The sequence below is a fragment of the Tetrao urogallus genome, assembly GCF_951394365.1.
Source record: "Tetrao urogallus genome assembly, chromosome: 1".
Lineage (NCBI taxonomy): Eukaryota > Metazoa > Chordata > Aves > Galliformes > Phasianidae > Tetrao > Tetrao urogallus.
The window spans coordinates 170,687,781-170,702,335 of NC_136813.1; the positions used below are offsets into that span (position 1 = coordinate 170,687,781).

The following is a 14,555-nucleotide window of genomic DNA, read 5'->3' on the forward strand; positions in this document are numbered from 1 at the left end:
CACAACTGAAGAGCTTAATTTCACCATCCCTTGGAAGCTTTCGTAGAAGCAATAAAAAAGCTGCTGAAATTCACAGTTCAGTTTCTCCATGACAGAATAAGTGGAATGGGTAAAGATGCATCAAATTAAATCACATTAGCAGGAGAACCTTCCCAAATGTCACCAAAGCATTCACACTCTATGTCTTCAAAATAAAAAAGCCATTATGGAATTTAAGACAATAGTAATTTTATTGTCTATCAAATCACACCTTGATTTTCTTTTCTTTTACAAATTTCAAAAACAAAGCAAGTATTTCTAAAATGCAGTATGTAAAAACCCATTTGCCACAAACTACTGTACTCAGTGGAACAAATATATATTTCAGGAGCGTGGCCGAATGTAAAAATAATCCTATGAAATAAACATTGTTCATAAAAATACAGTAAAATGCACTTTCCCCACCTCAATAAATACATTTTAATGTTTTCCAGTTGGCATTTTAAGCCACTAGAGATCTCTTAATGCAGTACAAGCCAAAGTATAATTTCTCCTTATGCACTTTTACAATTATTGCAATAGCATCCAGAATTGTAAGCATTTTCCTTGCAGTCTTTTGTTTCCATCTCCATGGGAATCACAGACAGGATAACAGATTTATTTATGAAAACTTGCTACTCCATATTGATTCCCATTTTGGAAAGAATGCTTAGGTTTCTTCTTTTTACTAAGAAGTAGTTCACAGAACAAAATGTTTTAAACGAGAATTCTGTAGCACTCAGAAAATTGAAGTCTATTGTCCAGAATCATATTTTTGCTTTTAATCCCTCTTTAACACATTTAAATTTAAAAATTAGTCACATAGTTACATAAAAATATAAGCTTTAGAGCATCTTTGACAATAATAGCTAAGATAAAGGTTTTGTTAGAAAAAGAAAATCTTGTCCTTTTTACAGACTTGCAATTTTTTTAATCCAAGTATTTACTTGAATTATAATTCCGTCATCCATGCACACACAAGAACACACAATTATATATACATAGATCCCTGATTATTTTAACACATTTTCTAAATGGCTTATTAAAAATGCAAAAAGTCAATTTCAGTAATGTCACATTTTGTTTGTCCAAAGCACAATCATCTCCTCAGAAGACAAATATCTTGATGCTTCCTCAGAGGTTCTGTCTATCTATGCGTGAATGAATCAGTATTTTACACATCTTGTAACAGTAAATTACTGTTACTGTGCCCAGTGAATGAATGCCTTAAAAAGAAAACAAACAACAACAACAACAAGAAAACAAAAACAATTCTGTTTCATGGCTCTTCTAAGAGGCTGAAAGGCAGACACTTGCGTATTTGTCTTACTACAGAGGGCTCTTTATCAAGCATTAATCAATCATGGTTTTGGAAGCATAGGAAGACTGGTCTACTTTGTACAATTAATGGAACAGAATAAAAAATTAAAACAAAAAACAATTAAAACCCTGGTAACTTTTTAGATTAATTGTATCACCTACAATTCTACAATTCTTCCATTTCAAAGTGTGTATTAAAGCTGTTTGCCATGGATGTATGTTCAAAGATTCCTGTTAGGCTTGGTTTCAGTAGCTCCATAGAATGGCATGACAGTTGCTGTGAGGTATCATTCTTCAGAGACATTATTTGATCTGCCCCAGGATCTCTTCTGTCATAGTACAGAGCCCACAGTAAAGTAATTGTGAGGATCATAGCCAGAATCTGTGTTACTCCAATAGAGATTCCAAGAAATCTCAGTACTTGCAATTGCTTCGTCCCCCTCAAAAAAGTGTACATTTTTTTACCGCATCCCTATGAAATAAAAAAAGATATAAAAGATTAGTCAATATTATTTGGCTTGCAGTCGCCAAGGCTTAACTCACCTTACCTAATACTGGCTTATTCTGGCTCCCCAAAATTCAATTTCTCCAAACAACACTTTGAAAACTATTTCACCTACTTTTTAATCAATTCTACAATTCCATGATGCCATACTTCAGTTTTCTCATACACTGAGAATTTACTGCATATAACAAACTCCTAGAGAGCTGCACTACTTTTCAATTCAAAAATCATTCAAAGTTTATCTGAGTTCTTATCAACTGTATTTTTTTTTTTTTAAAGAAACTTGAGGGGTTTCAACAAATTTTAAAAGCAATTACATGCTGTTAATCATCACTAATACTGAGTAGTAATAATATCATATACATGTGCCATTATTCCTTCTAGTTACACTTTGGCAGTCTCCCATATCTGCAGACTATACACTAAAAATTGTCTGGTATTATTTCTAATATGAACGTAGAAATTTCCACTATTTTTGTGACAGTTTTATACCAACAGTCAGTTTTATCTTGCCTTGTGCAGGATCAAGCAACTTACAGCTACTGCTGCTTAAAACACAATAGTTTTACTACGTCTTTGAAAAGTCTGCTTGTTTGTTGTTGTTTTTTTTGGGGGGGGAGAGGGCCAGAGGATAGAAAAAAGGCATATTAACATCAAGTCATTGTGACCAGGAAGAAACAATGAAGCCAATATTGTGGAAACTGACAGAGAAATAGAGAAATTTGCCAGTTCAAAATGAACCCATACACTGTAGAATATCCACAAGGATCATCAAGTCCAAATCCTAGCTCTACACAGGACCACCCAAAATTCAACCCCTGTGTCTGAGAGCACTGCCCAAATGCTTCTTGAACTCCAGCAGCTTGGTGCTGTGCACACAGCCCTGGGCAGCCCGTTCCAGTGCTCAACCACCCACTGATGAAGAACCGTTTCCTGACCCCCAGCTGCCCTCCCCTGGCACAGCTCCATGCCGTTCCCTCGGGCCGGGTCGCTGTCACACAGAGCAGAGCTCAGCGCTGCCCTCCACTCCCTGTGAGGAGCTGCAGCCGCCATCAGGCCTCCCCTCAGCTCCTCTGCTCTGTGCTGAGCAAACCAACGGAGTTCATACATCTTGCCATCTAGACCCTTCCTCATCTTTGCAGCCCTTCTTTACACTATATCCTTCTCATATTGTGGTGCTCCAAACCTGCACCTGGTGCAGGAGGTGAGGCCGCACAGCGCAGAGTGGGACAAGCCTCCCCTCACCCAGTGGCCATGCTGGGCCTGGTGCACTCCAGGATGCAGTTGGCCCTTTTGGCTGCCAGGGCACAACTGTGGCTCATGTTCAACTTGCTGCCAGCCAGATCCCATAGATTCCTCTTGGCAGGTCTGCTCTCCAGCCTCTCGTTCACTATTCCGTACATATATCCAGGGCTGCCCTGTCCCAGGTACAGAATCTAGTGCTTGTTCTTATTAAATTTCATGTGGTTTGATACTGCCCAGTCTTCTAATTTGTGCCCTCAAGGGAATCAATGGCTCCTCATAGTTTAGTGTCCTCTGCAAACTTACTATGTACATATTTGAGTCCTGCATCGAAGTTACTGATGAAAACATTAAAGAGAACTGGCACTAAAACTGAGCCCTGGAGAGCCCCACTAGAGAATGGCTGCCAGCCTGAGGTAACCTCTTTAATGTAATCCATTAAGCCCAACCCACCAGATGCCAGTATATAACTATTATATTACTATCTGTCCATGCTAGATGTAGCAAGTACCAACACCTGTCTTGCTGACTTATTCCCATTGAGACTCTGCAGACATTTGAGCTTTAAAGTCACCATGCTGCATTACTGCCTTGCTTTGTTTTGTTAGAGTGGCTACAACCTTCCACTCTGCACAAACTCAAACAGGCAGCTCCAAAGATCTTACCATCTTCATAATCCATTGGGAAGATGGTCAAACCCACCTCCTTTCCCTACTGCTGGGCAGTTGCAAATCCAAAGCAATTATTTACAGAATAATAATTATTTACACACAAAATTCTGAAGAATAAAAATGAGCTTTAAAGACCACAAATTGATGTTTCCAAGAAACAGAAATTTAGAATAATTGCTTTCACTGCTCAGCTCTTTTCAAACCATCAGTACCCACTCCAGTTTGCTAATGGGGCCAACAGTTACTGCACAGGGCTTTGAGAAGTCTCTTAAGGCCCTCGAAGTCAGCAGTGATCCACAAAGACACTGGCTCTGCGGACTACTGAACAACAGTGCAAACAAGCTATGCTATTTGCTGATCAGAAAAGCCAGGGCCTTAAAAAGGATAAAAATCTGAAGAGTGAGCCCTTAGCTATTCTGGCCTGTGGTAAACCTTACAGGACTTCAAAGTACAGAAATGGAATACAGCCAGCAAGGGAAAAATATCAGAGTAATAATTAATCACGACAATAGTCATGATAGGATAATACTAAGGAGGGATTAGTCCCAGCAGAAGATCTCCTAAAACTATCTCAACAATTTTGTGTTTATATCCATCTTATAGTTTTTCCATGAAAAGAAAGCAATTGATCAAAGTGACAGAATCTGAAGACAGCATGTGGTAATTAATATTTTTCAATCACACTGACACTCCCATAGCTAGTTGTTTCAAATGCTGCAGTCATTAATTTTTTTTGGTGAAAGATCTGATTCTTGCCTGAAACACAAAATTCACATTGCAGTCAACAGATTCTCAGTTTGGATATATGTACTACATAATAATTGTACCTAAGATAAAGGATCTGAATGTCTTTCTACAGTTCATTTTTGATTGTTTTTTTTATTTCAATTAACACAGTTTAGGCACAGAACAAGGAGATGATTTGGATTCTTTGAAATCTGTAATGAAAAAAAGTGTAGCAAAAGCTGTGATCGATGAAGAACAAAATTCATCATGCTCGTGTCTTTTGTTTTTTTTTTTCAAGGATAAAAGAGTGTTGTAATTATGTTAGTTTCCAAATTTGTTTTTAATTACAGAGAAACTGGATGCATTTTAATACTTTGATAACTCTAAAGGATTAAGGTACAAGCTGGTCGCAGTTTAAAAATGTTCAACCACAGCAATATTCAAATTCAGTTCATTTGTTGCCTAGAGGAGACATCCATTAACAAACAGCAATAACATTAACGCTGGCATCTCCTGCAGAACAGACACATAACTGAGACAAATTATACTTAATCCAGATAGACTGTCTCCCTCCATTTAATGATGTTGTTAGAGTTCTGCTCTAACACATGTTCAAAATCATCTTCAAAACTGAGAAATATCCAGTCACCCATTATCCTCACACGCGTGCATTTTATTTCTGCTTACACAACACATTCATAGTTGGTAGTCTGGAATTAAAGATTACATAAATATATTTCATTAGGCAGAAGCAAAAGTCTGTCACTAAGCTCAAAACTCTTGTTTACACCTCAAAAATACCATAACATTTTGTAGTGAACATTCAGAGGAATATTAGTTACAAACTCCTACAGAGCTACAGATTAAAGGCCTGATTCATGTTTATTCTAAAGATTATTTGATATTTTCAGTGCTAAAATGGACACAAAGCATGTTTTTATGATTTACTGAAACACCGTAACACCAATAGAATAATGACCAGATCTTAAATAAGCCACTTCTCAGAGCAAAAGAAAACAGATAAATCATCAGTAGCATGTTCAACAGACCTGTTATATATTTGAATTTTGAGCAAACACAAAATTATGCTAGAAAACATGCAATTTCGAGTTTTTTTCTGAAGATATCAACTCCTACCAATTGTTTTATTTAAGCTACAGTTTCTTATCACAAAACTAGTGCACATCCTCTTGCCCTCAGACAAATTGAACCTTCTAGGCTACACTCTCATGCACTTCCCTCACAACTAAGGTCAGTTTCTTCTATGAATTAAAAAGAATCAGAGAATGGCTTGGGTTGGAAGGGACCTCAAGGATCATGAATCTCCAATCCCCCTGCCACAGGCAGGACCACCAACCTCCACATTGAATACTAGACCAGGCTGCCCAGGGCCCCATCCAATCTGGCCTTGAACACCTCGGGATGGGGCTTCCACACCTCCCTGGGCAGCCTGTTCCAGCACCTCACCACTCTCTCTGTATAGAACTTAAAGGTGGAGTTTACTTCACAAAGGTGAAGTTTATCAGAATAAAAGCAGTTTAAGAAGAGTAGCATTTTTTAAAAATACCTTTCAAAATCCATCAGCAGAAACACAACTGTGGTCAGAAATACTCTCAGGCAGAACTAGAAGTAGGCCACCTTTCTTCCTTCAAGAATTTTACTTTAAAGGACTTCAATTTGGAACACAAAGAGCTCAGAAACCCTGGCAGAAAATTATAGCACAGATGCAACAATACAATTTTATCCATCACAGGAAGCAAAGCAAACTTTGGTTTCTTGAAATACTAAAATGACTCCACAATATCATCTTTCACTATAAATCTTCACACATCTCCTCAGATCCTGGTAACTATTTCATTGCAATGAACTCATTGTCATTTTACTTCTACTGAATCTCTGATTCTCTTTCTGTAGGCATTTTTTTACTGTAGGACTTCACATTGAATCTAACAGCTTTAATGTTTGGCAGTTTGGAACATGCTGGATGATTTCAGGACCTGAATGATCTGTATAGAATAATCTCTTCCTCTTTCCTCACAGCTAGCATCTCTTCTTTCCAAAACTGGCCAAGAAAATTATTATACTATACATTCAAAAGTTGAACTATGTGGTCAGCAACTTCTTGGAAAAAATCATGAATGGTAACTTTGTCAGCATCACAGAAGTCCATCTTCAAAGACTGGGCTTATCCTACTATTAATCTCCATTCAGGTTTTGCAGGAAAAAATAAGCATGCTGTTCCAGGCAGGTTTGAGGACTCATTCTCAATTTTACACCCAAAAGAGCTGACTTGTGCACTGCCATTCATCTTCCATTCTCGAGTTAAAGAAAGAAAATGATCTCACAACATCTTTGGCACAGGAATTACGTAAGCTACACTGGTGGCACCCAAAGAATAAGTGAAGAGTGCTGGACTACCACCAAACTGCATGTTGATATGCCTGAGTCTGTCTGAACATTTGCATTCAGTTTCTCTTCTCTCTCATTACCCAGAAGTTGGGCAGCAACTTCTTCAATTACAGTAAGACTGTAATTGTTTTATGAGAAAGTTAACCCATTAGGTCATATATTCTTGCAGTCTGGTAGGCACGTAGATCATCTTCCTCCAGCTTTTATCATTACCAATAGCTAGAGTTTATTCACCAAACTAAAGAACTGACATTTCCATTCACTACATTAAGGATCTCGTAGCAGTGTTTTCTCTTAATACAGACAGAGAAACTGCCAGGTTTTTTGCCCTCATCTTACTCTAGATTTTTAAGAGTTTGTTGAGTTTTCCTATACAGAAAGGTTTAAAAAAGTACTGAGAAATATCCCGTGTATTTTCTGGCACAGAAGAATTGGTACAAAAAAACCATTCTGCTGCACTGCATAAGGTAAGTTTGAAAAACAAGAGCATCAGAAGAATGCATAAAGCTTTCTGAAAAATCCTCATTTTAAATCTTACCTCCTGATAAAGGTCACTGAGATCCTCATGATGTGCCTGCTTAGAGCATCCTGGGAACTCTCTGACACAACAGGAGTCAGGCGGCCAGTCCATCTCTGTCATTTCCAGCCAGTCTGTGAAGTACACCACCCCACAACATTTAAACTGTAAAGGAAGGATTAGCCAAGATCAGCAATAATGATGCTACTTCTTCATAAAAGTAATTCATCAAGCAAGCTAAATAAATTCCTACTGAAATCTTTTGAAATATTTAAATAGGACCAAAATATGCACAAGAACTTCCTTATGTGTTCCTCTTTTGTACTTTGACAGAAAAATGGCATGAAAGAAATAATGAAGTTATCATTGTGCATCTTAGAAACAGCCAGCGATACCGTTGTCCTTTACAATCCTACCGTTCCCTATAAGGACATTTCACAGAAATTGTCCTACTGCATCTTGCTATTTACATATGATAATTTCATGCCAAAGAATGACTGCAATGAACAATGACATCTGTGGCCAATGTTCATTGTAAGAAAACGTTACTATGGTTTTTGTAGTAAGGACAATTCCTGCCAGGCTACAGCTATGGACATATTTGTTGAAAAACAGATGAGAAAAAACATACAGAAGATTTTATCTGAAAAAAGATATAAAAAGGGGGAGAGAAAAAAAAAAAGTACAGAAATCACAAATACTGAAAGGAAAAACGGAAGAAGAGGGTATCACACTAAAATAAACACTGCAACAGAATCAAGCATAAAAGGGGACTCTGGCTGTAAAGCAGATGAGCCATAATTGGCTATAAAAAAACACCAGGACTAACAACCTGTCATCTTCTCTGAAAAGCACACCAGGAGATTTAAAGCCAAATGACTGGCCTATCACATTCCCAGCTGCATTCACATAAAAAATGGCTGAAGCAGCTGTATCAGATTGTTTTTTTGGCATCAGATAGGGAGTTGATACAACTGAGAAAACGGCTTGCTGGAGAAACAAAATGGTGCTGTCTGTCTGAATGTCCTCCTCACCTCTTCTTTATTTGCACTTTGTCACCTGGTAATAAGCCACACAATCAACATTTTCCCACTTCAAAGTCAGAGTCCTGTATATTACTTCACTTCTCAGTCACAATCAAACAGATCAGTGCCCAGACACGATGCTTGCACACCAGTCCTCTTACAAATCTCACTTCTTCCCTTTTCTGACTTTTACCACAGCTTCAGTGTCTGTTTTATCAGTTCTTTAGTCAGTCAAAATCCTCCCTGAATTCCAACACAGGACTTGTTAAATGAAAGCTCAGGCTTTGTCTCCCCATTGCAACTGTAAAGAGGACCTCACTGAACACTCTCTTCTTATTCTTAAATCTCTTTTTTTCTCTGACAGTTCTTCCTTCCTGACTTGAAATAACCCTCTTCCTATCTTCCTTAGCATAGGTAAAACTGATATTAGACCAGTAAGGGAGGTGATGGTGGTGTGGGTGGGAAAATACAATTCCCATCTTTCTCAGATAGGAAAAAGATGCAGAAGAAAAATGACAGAGACTATGAGAGCTGACTCTTTATAACTCTAATTATAATGGTGACTAGAGAAGGACCTCATGCAATGTGATCATTCAAGCATAAAAGATATATCATGCTCACACATTCAGTATCTGACTTATGAATAAACAAAACAAAAATTAGACTTCATCAGTTCATTAGGAGTGGTGGAGGAGCCTTTCCAGACCACTTCAAACTTTCTCAGAATCATTCCTCTTCTCACAGATGGAACAAAGGGAATTTAACTTCTAAAACCAGTTCTTCTCCCCCAGAAGAACTAAGGCACAGATTCTTGGCAAAGAAGCAGAAGCTTTAATACTAGCATTCACTTCAAAACCAGCTGTTATGATGACACTACAACAACCAGAAGCATAAAAAGCAGCTTTTTATTTAACAAACCAACACATTTAAAACAAGATGCAGTACCCCAAGTACATAAACACCCTACCTGCATATGAAGGATTATTCTTTGACATAGCACTTGAATAACCAGGGCTGGGGATGGGGGTAGGGATGTTAAACTCGTGAAGTCCTCATTTTTTCTTTCAGGTTTTAATATAAACATAGACTAACCAAATGCAGCCAGGAAATGTTTAAATAAACAGGAAATCTGTGCTACAATGACAAATTTCAACAATTCACTAAGGCAGCACAATGACAGGCATTTAAAGAGTTCTCTTCCTGCATGTGAGTTGAATTTGGAGTTAATGGCTTTTACCTCAGGAAATTTCATGTTTTTGCAACATAATACTTTGTTCTTTAAAAATAGTTCTGAATTTTAGTAGGCTATAAGGCAAACAAGGCAGCTTTTTGGTGTGGTTTGTTTTAACCCACCATTGGTCAAACAAAATAAAAGTTCTGATCCCTTTCTCTGACCTCAGTCAAAGAGACAGTGCTGGCAGCTTTTAACAAACTTCCTTCCCCGCTCAATTGCAGGTAACCACATATCTTGGACATGGCTGCTCATGAGAGGAAGCTAAAGGAGCATACAGGAAGACTGTTTAATATTACAATAGCATACTTTACCTGAAGAATTTCAATTCTATATACACCATATTTTTAATGTTTGCAATAACCTTAAAAGGTGTTGGTGTACCAATATTACTGGCAAAAGAGAAGACAGTGCTAGCAATTTAACTGAATTTAGCAACATTCTTATTTTTTGCATGTGCAAACAGAATGTTAATATCTTTTAAGTATTATTTTTAATTAGGCCTCACGATTATGTACAGTAACTAGATAGGCATTCTGACTCCTCTGACTGGTACTTGACTTGTACTTTGATGATATTAAGAATTAAATGTGTGACTGAACAGAAATAAGCTATTTGGGTTGTCATGACAGTCCACTATTCCAGTACTAACAGTAGTCTTTTTTTTTGTGTGTGCGTGGCAGGTCTTTAAAACGTATTGAACTTAAACACAAGGAAATCTATAACCACTTACCTGCATTAGGTAAAGCTACAGCATGTCCTGTGAATAATACATGTCATTTCTAAGAAAATGGGAAATCAAATTGTAAAAAATACATAATAGTGTCTTTAGGGCCTACAAAAGTTCAGAAGCTGGATATCAAGTGACGTAAAAGACACTATCACTACATATTTTTATTCAACTTGTGTTCTTGTACTCACTTAAAAAAAAAAATCAAACCTTTTCCTTTAGCAGATAAATAATAATTACTAGGTGTGTATTCTGTCACAAATTAACTGTCTTCTTACCTCCCTCTGAAAGAAATTCCAAGCGTGTGTCAGCCACTGGTACCTAGGTAGGCCATAGTTGGTCATCCTGGCTTTCAGAGTGATCATATCAGACCATTGTACTGGAGCCTGAAGCAAATAAAGAACAGAGATTGGCACAACAGAAAACTGATGAATGGCTCAATTGCGTTTCTGGCTCCAAACACAGAACTTCCTTCTATTCTGTGGTCTTTCAAGTGCAGTGACCAAAATAACTTTGTAATTAAATAAAACATGTAAATAAATGCTTCAATTTATGCAACACTGAATCTTCACAAGCCTTTATTACAACAGCAGGAAACAGATATTTGTATCTTTTGCTGTTAGTATAGTATATCATGGAGAAGAAGCTGTTGTGTTTCAGAGAGATTCAGAGAGATTGAGTGCACAAAGTCTGACTATATAATTTCCAGATATTATCTGGCATAAAATTTGAAGCAAGCTCCAACCCAGTCATCAGGGACAGAATTCATCTGCCCCAATTTAGTTACCTCTACTATCATCTTAGTCAGTAGGAAGAAACAGGCAGCTGTCCAGCACAATTTATCTCAAGATAAATATTTTACTCTAGGCAGAAGTAGTGTCCCTTGAAGTCTCAGATCTAACTCACTGTCTAAGGGGCAAACTCAAATTTAAATGTCTATCTTCTAAATATATGCAATTAATTTAGATGAATTCTACCCACAGAGCATTGCCAGCGGCTTTCAGGCTTTGACTGAAGTCCACCACACAATGAGAGCCTGTGAAACTTTTCTTCGCACACACCCTGGTAAATCTTTGCCTTTAAAAGAAGAATTCTTAAAATGCTTTTTAAAATCTGACTACTTAGAAGTGAGGAGCTGGTGCTCTCTTCTCAGCTGGTGATCCCAAACAGGCAATTTGTCAGAAATAAAGCAAATAAGTGTTCTGTCATTGGATATGGAGTGCAGTTAAGACGCAAGGTAAGAAACAGGCTTCTATTCAAGCACCATAAATTTCAGTTTGCGAGACTAAAATACAGAGCTGAAGACTTTGTAGTGCTCTTCCAGGCACGCATACCACTCATGCTGAGTAGTACCTTGTTCCCATTAGCCATAGAGGTCACGGTGAAAGTAATCACAATTGCAATATGGGCTTTCATTTGGATGGCTGAGGAGCCAAGCTATTCTAGTGGCTATGACTGAGGTCTGCAGTTCAATTTGGAGCAAACAGTAACAGCACTCTGTTAATAATAATGCAACCTGAGGAGAAAAAAAAAAATCAGAACACTTCCCAAGAAGCCCAGACCTTGTTATGCCAGATGCTCTACAGAAATACAGGAACACTCAGTGGCTGACAGACCCCATAAACCAAATAAGAGCATTTGAGAACTTTTAAATTATGCTACAGTTCTGAATACAAATATATTGAAAAGGGGAGAAGTGAGCAAATGACTGTGTGGTACTTAGCCACCTGCCAGGTCAAATCACAACAATAACCCAGAAATTTAACACAATTCAATTTGCAAAATTTTTATTTCTTATGCTATAAAGCCTTGAACTCACAACTGTCCACATAAAAAAAAAAAAAACATTAGCAATACATTACTAAAAATACTTACGAAAAGAGTATCACAGAATATTTCCATTGCAAACATTTATACTGGTCACTATAATAATTTACTTTTGTATTCGATGAATTTCTTTTTACACTGCAATGGAAATCAGTACTCTGCTTTCTTTGGATAGTATTTGATATCACTGCAATTGAGTTAATATTTGCTAGGCTATTTTATTATCTTATTTGAGTTGAATACAGTCCAAGATTACGCATGTAACACAAGGCGTTCAACTTCTTTATGAAAACAATGAGAAACGGGGAAAAAAAAATCCAAAAGTGAGAGAAGAAAATTAAAAACAAAGCAATCTAAAACCCACTGCAGGAAGGCAATTTGAATTCTGGAACTAAGGAGAGACACTGGAAATCATGTGTTTGACTGCTACCACAACGTCAAAATGTCAAACTAGGGCCTTCAATGTATCTATTAAATAGTTTTCTGGCAACTCATGTGTGCAGTACTGCATAATAATTCAGAATCTTGAGATTCATTTGTTTGACTGTATACCATTTGTTTGATTCATCCACCACTACCTTCATGCAGCGTGTAGATAAATTAGAGATATTGGCTTTGATTTAGCATCAGTTCTACAAAGCTCAGTTTGCTGTTCACATCTGCTTGTTCATTATTATTTTTCTAAATGAGTATCAAGGCTTGACCAATGCCCAAGTAAGTTGAGAACCCATACTGGCCTTCAATTTTGTGGGTGGGAAAATCAGTCATAAGGCATGCTTCACGCTGAGAGCTATCGTAAGTTGGAAGGAAAATTGTTTATGTAAGAGCTCTTAGAGCAGTCTTGACCACATGCCAAAGAAAGACCATTTTGGATAAGCAGATGTGGCTGTTCCTCACTGACATTTTGACAACATCACACACCCACCTATACTAATGCTAACTGATTCTCTGAAATCCACAAGAGATTATTGAGACTTCATGCTATGCTGAAATCAACATGCCAGTAAGTCACTCCTCTGGGATACAAGGGACTCTTCTTATCTCCGTGTAGTACAGGAGTGTAAAAGAAAGCATGCTGCAGGGAAATGATATGAACAAGTATGAAAAAAATCACTGAGAAACTGCTGTGCTGTTCCAAGCCACCAAATTTCTTCTGCATGTGAGCAGCAGGAAACCTGAGTCTGGCCCATCTCATTACACAAGAAGAACCAGTGTTACAAAAAACAAGGAAAGATAATCAGATGGAAAGAGAAAACACAGCACAAGGTTTCAGAGGGTAAAGAGGAAAGGCATAAAAGGAAGGAAGAAGAGAAAAGGAAAAGCAATTTCTTGTTTTCAAATTCAATGTTCTGAATTTTTGGTTATATTTGCATGTTCAATGTTCACACACTCTTTGGAGAGAGAGGAAGACCTGGAAAAGTATGGAATAACCAGGTTCACTGTGTCCACTACCAAAGGTGAAAACACTGAGCTCAGTACTGCTTTCTTGGGGAGAAGGGCTGAGGGAAAGGTTTTTCTGAAAGCAGCATCACATTATTTATGAGCAGTGCCTTGACATATACAGTAAGTCTAACTGGGCTTTTATTAAAATGTTCTGGGTTGAGGTTTCAATAGCATAGCAGACAAGTGAAAGCTTGGAGGCTACACTAAAACCCATAACTTTAGGTTTTCTGAACAGTAAGGGCACATATTGGTGCACAGAAGGTTATTTCAGGCATCTTCTACTGACTAGCTTTCTTTAAAAAGATGCTAGTTATAACAGTAATCTTTAACAAAGCTCTGGAGAGGGCAGCTGTACTCGTAAGAGGAAGCATGCCTTCCATCTAGATTTCCAGTTTTAAAATACATCATTATGGGCTAACATTTAAAGTAAAGAGACTCAATCATTAAAAGTAAAAGCCTCAATCATTATTACATTAGAGCATCCTGTTAAGATCTGTATAGCAAGGGAACAAATTCATATTTAAAATACTGCCACGTAACTTCAAACTTCAGATGTGTCAGAAATTCCTTAGTAGCGTATAAGTGCCAAGAATGCTACCTCCCAACTTACTGCAATGTAATGCTACACACTGCTGAGAAGACCAGTCTGTTGGGCATATTTTGGACAGCTCGGAGAAAATTACTCATTATTCTACTCATCCAAATGTACAAAATGAATACAAGAAAAAAAGGTACAAAAACAGCCAGCATAATAACATTTTGTTTCAGTTTTTGCTCAACACCTACCCATTTTCTTGCATGATGGTTACAAGTCTTCAGTTTGAAAACTAGAGACAGGTACAGCTACAAAAACTAGACACAGATTAAAGCCTCTTCATGAGTTTACGGAAG

The 14,555-nt window shown here is 37.5% G+C and overlaps 1 protein-coding gene across 1 annotated transcript in view; it reads right to left on the reverse strand.

Moving 5' to 3' along the window:
- Nucleotides 1-1,504: 1,504 nt before the first annotated feature.
- The window catches only part of TSPAN12 (tetraspanin 12), a gene marked incomplete at both ends in the record, with an annotated part of 43,278 nt that continues 30,227 nt past the window's right edge, over nt 1,505-14,555 (reverse strand). The window contains 3 exons of the mRNA XM_079549087.1: nt 1,505-1,810; nt 7,430-7,573; nt 10,673-10,780. Of these exons, the coding sequence (XP_079405213.1) occupies nt 1,505-1,810; nt 7,430-7,573; nt 10,673-10,780 (558 nt within the window). The remainder of the gene's footprint in view (nt 1,811-7,429; nt 7,574-10,672; nt 10,781-14,555) is intronic.